The sequence below is a fragment of the Cajanus cajan genome, chromosome 9 (genome assembly GCF_000230855.2).
Source record: "Cajanus cajan strain Asha chromosome 9, NIPB_CcT2T_4, whole genome shotgun sequence".
Classification (NCBI taxonomy): domain Eukaryota; kingdom Viridiplantae; phylum Streptophyta; class Magnoliopsida; order Fabales; family Fabaceae; genus Cajanus; species Cajanus cajan.
This window is the reverse complement of record NC_138525.1, coordinates 8,416,298-8,426,799: the sequence shown is the minus strand read 5'-3', so window position 1 is coordinate 8,426,799 and position 10,502 is coordinate 8,416,298. Positions and strand designations below refer to the sequence as shown.

General features: G+C 30.0%; 2 protein-coding genes across 2 annotated transcripts; one reads left to right on the top strand and one right to left on the bottom strand.

Moving 5' to 3' along the window:
* The first annotated feature begins 2,341 nt into the window (after positions 1 to 2,341).
* On the top strand, positions 2,342 to 3,199 carry LOC109795021 (uncharacterized). Its single transcript, XM_020354427.3, has one exon. The coding sequence runs from the start codon at positions 2,447 to 2,449 to the stop codon at positions 2,831 to 2,833; it is 387 nt and encodes a 128-aa protein (XP_020210016.1). The 5' UTR covers positions 2,342 to 2,446; the 3' UTR covers positions 2,834 to 3,199.
* A 4,784-nt stretch (positions 3,200 to 7,983) lies between these two features.
* LOC109790903 (uncharacterized protein At1g66480) lies at positions 7,984 to 10,301 on the bottom strand. Its single transcript, XM_020350151.3, has 2 exons — positions 9,491 to 10,301; positions 7,984 to 8,305 (listed from the first exon to the last, which is right to left on the bottom strand). Exons 1-2 carry the CDS (start codon positions 10,151 to 10,153, stop codon positions 8,243 to 8,245), a joined length of 726 nt encoding a protein of 241 aa, XP_020205740.1. The 5' UTR covers positions 10,154 to 10,301; the 3' UTR covers positions 7,984 to 8,242.
* Positions 10,302 to 10,502: the final 201 nt, after the last annotated feature.

Below are 10,502 nucleotides of genomic sequence, written 5' to 3'. Positions count from 1 at the left end.
TAACTTGCTTATATAAACAACAACAACTAAGGTTGTTTAACTATTAAATAAATATTAAAAAAAAACAAATTTCAATTGAAAATAGAAATTCTTGTGCGAGTCCAGTCAATAGAGGATTTTTTGGGCTTTGTTAACCCAATAGGAAAACACACAACTCAACTGGACTATGGACTTCGATCTTCTTTTTTTTTTTTTTTTTGGTAAATGAACTCAGGACTTATATTAACTGGGTTATTATAATATTATTCATTTGTTATTTTCAAGGAAGATATTGAATGTTGGCTAATTTATTTTCTTTAAAATTTAAATATATTTTTAAAAATAAAATATATTTATATTATTAATCAGGAATTAATATAATTTTTTCTCTATTTATTTATTCCTAATTAATTAAGGAAATAATTTTGTATTTATTTTTTTATTTATTATTAGCATTATATTGTTAACAAATCATAAATAAAACAACTTTAAGAAAATATCGAAAAGAGGAATTAAAAAGGTGAATAAACTTAGTCCATGTGGACTAAATTTATACAAACCTATATTCTGGAAATAAAAGATAAGAAAATTCATATTTCTAAAAACTAAATTGTATAGAGACACACATATACATACCTATATATATATATATATATATATATATATATATATATATATATATATATATATATAAATCAGACTAAATAAATAACTTGTCAGTTGTCATTATCAGAAACTAACTTATAGATTAACACCACTATATAAAAAACAAGTTATTTTTTTTATTATTATTTTGCTTAGCTTTATTTAATTAAAGACATAGATGGAGCTAATAAAGCGATGGATGTCAAATGGACATCCATGAGTGTGACTATTGAATGGCGATTTGAGTCCTTCGTGACCCATAAATTGACATCTTGACTGGTTCAGCCACTATTTATTTTTTATCCCCAAACTAAGTAATTATTGGAGCCACTAATTAAAAATCTTAGCTTTCCCATTTCTTTTTTTATATGCCTACAATTACACATCAGATCTGGCAAAAAATCAATTAGTGAAACTCCTTGGTGGTCCCTTGACTCCTATTTAAATAGGTAAGAACCTCTTGTAAATTTCTTTAAAGTGGAGTTTTGTTCAAAGTAAATTTTCCCCCTTTGAGCACACTGGTCTTCACCGGTGCTTTTGTTTTTACTCTAATAAATGTATAAAATTAAAAAAAAAAATTCACTAAGAACTTACGTAGCCCAAATCACTTGTAACGTGTAGTTGCGTAACCAATGACTCAAATAATTTTCTTTTTATTATTAGTGTAAAATATACCTAATCATCATTTTAATTTACTACCATTTCTTCTTTCAATCATTTATTTTTCATTTATAAAACTCAATTTCAAAACTTTATTTAAAAAATTTCGAAAACAAAGAACATGTACACAATTTGTAAAATTTAGTTGTCATCAACACTATTTCTACCTCTTCATATTCATGGTCAGTTTTGAACCTTTGTAATTTATCAACAAATATTGTAAACATTCTAATATGAACCAAAGTATGATTAATTATAGATTTAAAACTTAATTCAATCTTATAAAATTGGTTTATAAAATGAGAATTGTTTCTCACTTATAAATTCCTTAATTATTTTATTACTTAATTTTTTCTAATATATCTATAGAATATGAATTTAAAATCTAATTGACTAATTCAACCTAACAAAACAGTTCATGTCCCATAAAAGATAGTAGTCAAGACAATTGTTCCAAAGGTGGTGGTAAGTGGTAACTAACTATGATAAATAAATAATTAATTGGGCAGAGATGAAACGTACTAAGTGAAAAGGAACATCAACTTTCACCATCTACTTTCACTAATTTAAAATTCCTTATATGGTATTGGAACTTGTGGGGTCTTTGCTTAGAAGCAACATGAAGTGCGTAAAGAAATAAAGTAAAAATGAATGAAGTGCGTAAGCGTAAGCAAAGTAGAAGAGTTTTACAGATGGAAGAAGAATATTGACAAAAACGAAGACCCAGTAAGTCTACCAGTCTAAGTCAAGTAAACCCTTTAGAGAAGCAACAAGGTCCATTTCCTTGAACTGCCATGCCAAATCTGTAGCCACTTGTACTCACACTTACGCCCACTAGATTAAGGAATTTCCCTATTTCCTCATCCATTATTTTCTACACTTTTTATTACAAAATAAAACTATATTTTGTGGAGTGTAATTATAATAATATTAAGTATGACCATACTTTCACTTACTATAGAAACAATCTATATAACAGAAAATTCATGTTTTTATCTTCCTCATATGTAAATATATTAAAATAATATGTAAGTCACTTAATTATTTAAGAATTAGTATGTTACAGTAATGTAGAGAGTTTGAGTTAGAGACGTATTAAGATAGGGAAATAAGAGCGTATAAGAGAGTCGTCTCTTGTGTTGTAAGTAACTTAAGAGTTAACATGGCGAGGCCTCTTCTACTCTCCTCCTCCTTCCTCACCCTATCCATGCCCCTCACTGTTTTCTGCGTTGCTCTTGCTGTCTTGAGCGTATTTTCTGTCATCACTTTTCTCTGTGGTTCTGACAAACTCAACAAGTTCCACAAACAAACCCAGAAAGCAGCAACGAGATCCAAGGAGCAGAAGATGATTTCGAAGCTGAACAGCAACCTCGGCCACAGGGCACTCTCCATGGCCAAGATGCTGTCGTGGAGGAAAGTGCAGGCAGAGGGAGAAGAAGCAGACAAAGATGATGAAGAAGAAGATGATGATGAAGAAGCCCTTTGGAGGAAGAACATCTTGATGGGAGAAAAGTGTCGTCCTCTTAACTTCTCTGAACCCAAAAGCTAACACTTCTTTATTTCTCTCATGTATTTTCTTACAACTTGTCTTTCTCTTCCTTCATTCCCAGCTTAGAATCTGGTTGCAGGCATGTTTTAGGTGTTTTTGAGAACGTTTTATTAAAAATAAACAGTATTTTTCTATAATAATAAAAAAAAAAAAAAAAAACTCAAAAATGATCCTAAACTTTGTATCCAAATAGATTCTTAGTTAGCTACTAATTTCTCAGGTTTTGCAGAGTTTGCTATTGTAATATATAGTAATAAACTTAGCAATCTTTGTTTTTTTTTGGGTACTCGTGTGTGGCTTTGCGGGGTTAGACACAGTTTATAAACTTTATCATGAAACATCTGATGCTATTTCCTTTTGTTCTTATTCTTCTTCTTTTTTACTAAAATTTTGTTTTCAGGTTTTTAGAACTTACAGAGAATAAAATGTTAGAAATAAGATTCCCTTCATTCTGATACTTCTTATTATTAATACTGCATAATTTTATTGTGTGAACTGTGAACACTGAAAAACTCTGCACAATTGACTTTCTGAAAGTCTTTCTATCGAGTAACTTTAAATTGAAGTATTAGGATCACGGATTTATTTATTTATTAATTTTTGTTGTTTGACGATTAAACATTTTCAATCTATTATGTGTTCCTTGTACCTTTGATTTGGTGGTTGTAGATTTCCATGTCGTTCTGGATATTTCATTTAGTGCAAGCTTTTAAAATATATAAAAAAAATTTTCAAGAAATACTTTGTGGTATTTGTTAATAAATTAATCAAAATAGCTTTAGATGATGCTTTTGCATGAAGAAAAGAAAAATATAACCAATTCCCTTTTTTCTATTTCGAGTGTTTTCTTGCCCTATCAGAAAATTCAGATGGTCCCCTACACCCTTTCCACTGTTTTAATTGGAATATTTCAAGAAGAGGAATCATATATCTATCATTTTCCACTTTAATGGCTTGATTGAAATATCTATTTTTTTTTAATATTATATCACATATTATATTTATATATCTCATTCTTCCATAACTCTTTCTATCACTAATGTTAAATAGGTGAAGGGTGACCACCAATTATTTTTTATTTTAAGAATTTTATTCTTTGAATTTGTAGACTAGAGGAAATTGATAAGTAAGGGCATCTTAATTTCTATAAATGTATGAAGTAAATCTTTTTATATATAACTATTTAATTATATAAGCTAAAATCATTTTATTATACTTCAATAAAACAAATTAATATAAAATAATATTTAATTTGATATAAATTTAAATTGAATAGTATAATTATTGCAATAATCATATTTTAAAGACAACATTTTTTTTAGAATTTAAATAAATTTAATTTAATTTTAGTCATGATAGCATACTCATAATAATAATAACAATGAACATAATTTAATATAAATTTTCAATTTATTATTAATTTTTATAATTTAAATTAAATATTATTTAGTTTAAATTTAGATTTGAAGATAATGACAGACTCGTAAAAATGACAATTTTAGAAAAATATAAAATTAACAAAATTATTTCACTCTCATAACTTATGTAAGAAGAACAACGAAAGAAAAAAAGAGAATATAATTAATTAATTAATTAATCGAGAATGTAAACAAAAAAGTAACACTCTCACTTTCCAAAATTAATACTCAAAATTATATAGTAAGAATAGATTTTATCATCGGACAAAAGATTAAAAAATTTCAATCTAAAATGGGGTACAAATGTCTTATAATTTTTACTGCTAAGATAAATATTTAAAGATTTAAATATGCATATAATCTTGCATTATTATTAAACAAGTTTATATATAGTTTTTCTTTATAATTACTCAAAATTAAAATTCGTAATCTTTTTTAACTAGGCCTGTAACAAATATCATTTAACGTCGTAACACTATCAAAACTATAGCAACTTTACAAGCAAAAGCAACTATTTTCTGGTCCAACAAGTTTTCTTTAAATAGTTTTATGGCTGATGATATATACACCTCCATTTTTTTATACATACACCCTCTTTTTAAAAAAAAATATTAAATTCTTAAATTATCTTTAATATTATTTGAAATAAAAAAAATTATCCTGGAAATTTTTTTTCGGAGGTGTATTTGTTAGAGCTATCAAATCGGGTCAGCCCGGCCCATGTGGGCCGACCCACCTTGACCCACTTTAAAAATGAGCCAACCCAATCCAGCTCACTTTTAATTTTCTCAAAATAAAATTGGCCCGGCCCGGCCTACCACGGGTTGGTGAGTTATACGGGCCAACCCACCAAAAATTAAAATTTTTTTATCAAAATTTAAAATTTAAAATTAATTATAAATTAACATAATAGTCATAAAATTAGCATTATTAATAGTCATAAGTCGTAACCATCATACAAAATTAAATACAAATCATGATAAAAGTTTAAAATAAAAAATTTCAATATCCCATCATACAAAATTAACTACAAATCATACTTAAATTTTTATTGCAAAAAAAAAATGGTGGGTTGGTGGGCTACCCGGCCCACCACGGGTTTAGCCCGGATGGGCCGGGTCAAAGTGGACCGGGTCGAAATATACCCACCTATTATAAAACTTTAATTTTTTTGGCCCGGCCCAGCCCGTTTTCAAGGTGGGCCGGGTTGGTCCACGGGTCCCAGCCCACTTTGACTGCTCTAGTATTTGTACATAATTATGGAAAGTTCTTTCTGGAATACTAAAATTACTATTCCGGAAATAACTTTCCGTCGAAATAATTCTGGAAAGTACTTTTCGTAACACTAAAATTACTATTGCGGAAAGTTCTTTCCGGAATTATGATAACAAATACACACTGTTAATATTCCGGAAAGAATTTTTTGCAATAGTAATTCTAGTGATATGGAAAGTATTTTCCATAATTATTTTGATGGAAAGTTATTTCCGGAATAGTAATTTTAGTATTCTGGAAAGTACTTTCCGTAATTATTCTGACGGAAAGTTCTTTTCGGAAGGCTCATGATATATATACCTCCTGTTTTTTTTTATAAGTACACCTTCTTTATTTTTTTAAAAAAAATTATAAAATATTATATATATATTTTTTAATTTTATACCTTTAACTTTCAATTTTCTACTTTTTTCTTTTTTTTTCACACACTTTTTTTTTCTCTTTCAATTTTTACATGCTACCAAAATAGGTGGAGTGAAAGAAAGATAACGGGGTGCATGTAAAAATTGAAAAAAGAAAAAAAGAAGAAAAAATAAAGATCTGTAAAAAAAAGTACTAAATTAAATGTTGTGAATATAAAATAAAAAAAAAAAGGAAAAAGTTAAGAATATTTTAAAATTTTAATTATTTTTTTTAAAGGAGGTGTACTTATAGGAAAAAGGAGGTGTATATATCATCAACCTTTGAAAAACACTTTCCAGAATAATTTTTTTTATTCCAAATAATATTAAGGATAATATAGGAATTTAATATTTTTTTTAAAAAAAAGGGGTGTATGTATAAAAAAATGGAGGTGTATATCATCAACCTAGTTTTGTTCTGGATAAGTGTTTTAATGGGCCCAACATCCTTCCACCATACGATCCATTAGATGACCCACGCAAAGCCTGGCCCAATTCGCCTTCTCCCCTGCCCCTCGAACCATATCACCCAAAGCTCACTGCCCAACTCAGTTGGGCAACCCAAAATTTCATTGAATGGCACAAAAAACTTTTGGGTACAATATGTTTTTACTTTTTAGTCTTTTAAAATTTTCAAAATTTTATTTTTAGTATTTAATTTTTTTTATCATTTGAATCTTTAGAATTTTGAAATGTACCACTTTTAATTTTTAAATAATATTTTTAAAGATATTATTTACGTGAAGTTTGAGTGCTTCCGTGCATCTAAATCAAAATTAATTTTATAGATGTTTATCCAAACACACTCTTCCACAAAAATGCATTTTTGCTTCATCTTCCTCCTTATTATCTCATATTTTTACTCCTTTAATCTCTTTTAATTTTATTTTGCCACATACTCTTCTTCCTTTTTTATTCTTTGTGTCATATTTCTATTATTTTTTTTCTTCATGGGGTGATGAATGGTGTCTGACTTTAAAGTGTCATATTTCTATTATTCTTGATTGTGTGACGGTCTGTCCAAGTAGTTGACCACGAATAAAGAACCAACACAAGTAAAATTGACATACTACAAATATAAATATAGGAATCTTATAAAAAGGAATTGTTGTACAAGATAAAATTAGGAACACAATCCTTAGAGAGAAAAGAATATCTCCTTTTAACAATCATGAAAAAGTGACATGACAGGGATAAAAGAAAATAAAAATACTTTTAAGAATAAAAGATTCTAATGAATGCTGATGGAGAAGAATACTTTCTTACTTGGGTAGAAATATAACTTTTAATTTTCAAGGTGAATGATTTTGAATGTAAAATTACAAAACTTCCTCATAATAATTGATGGTAAATATAATGATCAAAAGTTGAATATTATCAAACACGTATTATAATTTTCCCCATGAGTCATACTCTTAAAAATATCATTCTTAATAAAGTAATTTAGTCGAGAATAAAAGATTTTTTTTCTTAAGAACATCTATAAGTCAGACAATTAATTAAGAGTGAGGTATAATTATGTAAATTAACTTATCTTTTTCACTTAACACAACTTGCACATGGTAGAACTTTATATCAATATATCTAGTTGATCATAACTAATAAAGAAGCTAAACCCTAAACTTTGAATTAGTTATACCAATATGTAGTTGATCATACCTAATATCTAGTTGATCATACCTAATATCTAGTTGAATTAGTTGAGGCTTAGTTACTGTTATTTTATCAAACACATTATTACATTAAAATTAAATATTTTTCATCATAATTCTAAATTAAACTTTGAAATAATTATCCTTATCTTAATAATTCTTCATGGTTTAATTGTTTTTACTCATAAAAATTGAATTTAATATAAATGAATTTACAACAGTCACGCACACTGCTATTAATCTCTTTAATGAAAATAAGCGTTAAACATCCAAAAATCATAATAATTTAAACTTTGAAATTAGTATGTTAATGTGTTTGTTTAACTTAATATTTAACGCCAGGGTGTTTGTTGGTGGAAATTAGAAAATCTACAAGTCTTTCTTAACAAACAAGGCACTGAGGATGAAATCAGAAAAGGAATAATCTTCTAATCTTATCACTACAAACGAATGCACGTATATACATATCTGTATCTGCATTCAAAGTGAAAAAATAAAACATAATAACTACATATATATAAAACATGCTTCAAAAACACTAAAAGAAAACTATGAGGGTGCTACTGCTCTGGCTAACTTTACGTTTTTGGCTTGATCACGACTTGCTTCTACTTAATTAAATAATTACAATTACAACCAAGGAATACCCTTATTCACTAGCAACTATTGTGGACCTGCTTCTACATGAATTTCTTCATTTTCCATTGGGCTAAAACTCACTCGTTTCTGCAAAATCATAACATTCAAGGAAAAATAATTAGCATCAACATTAACACAATCCCAAGAAGAATCACATATTTACAAATTAGTAAATTAAATGAATTGTTAGGAAACTGGCAACTGCAAACATCATCGATTACATTGACTTTTGAAATGTCTTTTTTTACCCCTCGTTATTTGAATACACCAACTTACCAAGTCTAAGTCTCCGATAATACATTACATTGTTTTGTGTATTTATTAGGGCCACAATCAATAAACGACGAGTACTATAATTGAGTGCACATGTAATACCACCAAAATTGGGAATTATTCTTTGGGTGGCGTGTTTGATTTTACATAAACTTCCAAAATCCTGTTTGTTTCCCTCAATGCAACTCCATTTGCTAGTGTATATGTTAGGTATGGTTTTGAGATAAAGTTAAATTTGAAGTCTTTAATTGGAAAACGAACATTTTGTTATTTTTACAATAAATAAAACTCAAGTCCGTCGAAACTCAAAATTCAAGCAAATAGTAAATCAAGTTGTGTTGTGTCATGACTCATGACTCATGTGTGTAGACTGAAGTAGTCTTCACACATTGGATTTCAGAAAGTTGGTAATAATGGTTGTCCTCATATACGTAGAATTGGCAAACGTTATTCATAAAATCCAAAACATAGTTTGGGTTCAAAATGACTTTATAAAACTTGGTAAGAAGATTTTTGTCCTTTTGAAGAAAAAGAGGATGAAAAATTGAATCTTGTGAAGTTGTGAGTAATGAAGAAGAATTATAAAAGGCTTAAAATAGAATTAAAAATCCCTTGAAATCCGCAAGAAGAAAACGACCGTGTCTACGCAACCACATGCCATTTCGCGTGCGTCGACATCATCATTAACAAACGCCTTAATTAACGCCCGTGAACGCTAACGGCCAAACACATGAAAGTTCAACGCACTTTCAAACATTCAAACAAATGAAACAATATCTTTTGCTATACTCCTACTTATCTTTTTTTTATTCGAATTAAATCTAAAGTGGGCCTCATAATAAGAATCAGTTTAATTTTTTTAAAATACGTTAATTAAATCATTTGTATCAATTCACAAAATAGTTGATGGAATAAGTGTTTTGTTAACATTAGACATAATTTAAAACAAAATTTAACAATATCATTATCAAGTAATAGCAAAAGCAGAGAAATACATACCCCACGTGGTTTGTGAATGTGATGGTGCACCGGCGCAGCGGCGGCGTCAGCCTCGGCGGCATTGGCTCCCATGTACAAACTTATGATTTTCTCCGCCACCTGGGACCCGTCGGTGCTCTCCTCCATCAGCTTTTCCAATTGGGCCTTGGGGAGCCTCATCTTAACCCTCATGGGCCCGGGCCCGTCCGGACCCAGATTGGGAGCGGGCCTGACGAGGTCCGAAACGGAGCGTTTGGAGAGCATCAAGAGGTCGAGTCTATCCTTAGCGTTCATGCCGCGTATTCCACTGGATCGCACCCTCCTAGGCAGCGCCGTTTTTTCCTCTTGGGGCTGAATCTTGGGCAGCTCCACGAGGAAGTAGATTTTCTTGGGCCGAAGCTCCTGGTGGGGCTCCAAGGGCCTGGCCCGAAGCCCGAAATGTTTGACAGCTTCGGAGTCCATGAGAACGTGACCAGGGTAGTCCTTGACGACGTCGTTTGCTCTGGCTGGAGTCTTGAGCTTGAACGTTTCCCCATCCACCTTCATCACCTTCGCTTTTTTACTCCTTCCCACGCTGTTCCCCATCTCTTCTGTTGCTTTACTCTTTCGCCAAATTAAGGTACGTCTTTTTGCCTCAACTAATATTGTGGGGGTATTTATATCATAAGAGGTTGACAAAATCATTTTTTTTAATTATGGGGTTGCATGTGTGAATCGGTGGAATCTTTTCCTAAGTATATAATTATTAATTGAATTGTGATATTATGGAGAATAGTAGTGGGAAAAGTTTGGGTGCAAAGGGATAAACTCTAGTTTGGTTGGGTTGTAACAATAGTTGTGGGGTAGGGCAGAGCAACCTTCAATCTTAATCAAACTCTTGTAGTACCCATTTGAGAAAAGGAGTGGGCTACCCTCATATTCTTTTCATATGTGTTTTGTCTACCTGTCGAGGGAAGTTGCGTTTGAGATGGATGATGACGTTGGATAATGTTAAACGAGGTAAAACAATTCATGATTTATTCAATTTCTATAC

Excerpts from the sequence above, each read along its gene's own strand:
- LOC109795021 (XM_020354427.3), top strand. The coding sequence starts at position 2,447 with ATGGCGAGGCCTCTTCTACTCTCCTCCTCCTTCCTCACCCTATCCATG.
- LOC109790903 (XM_020350151.3), bottom strand. The coding sequence starts at position 10,153 with ATGATTTTGTCAACCTCTTATGATATAAATACCCCCACAATATTAGTT. Across the intron at positions 8,306-9,490 it reads ACATTCACAAACCACGTGGG|AAACGAGTGAGTTTTAGCCC; the intron begins GTATGTATTTCT and ends ATGATTTTGCAG.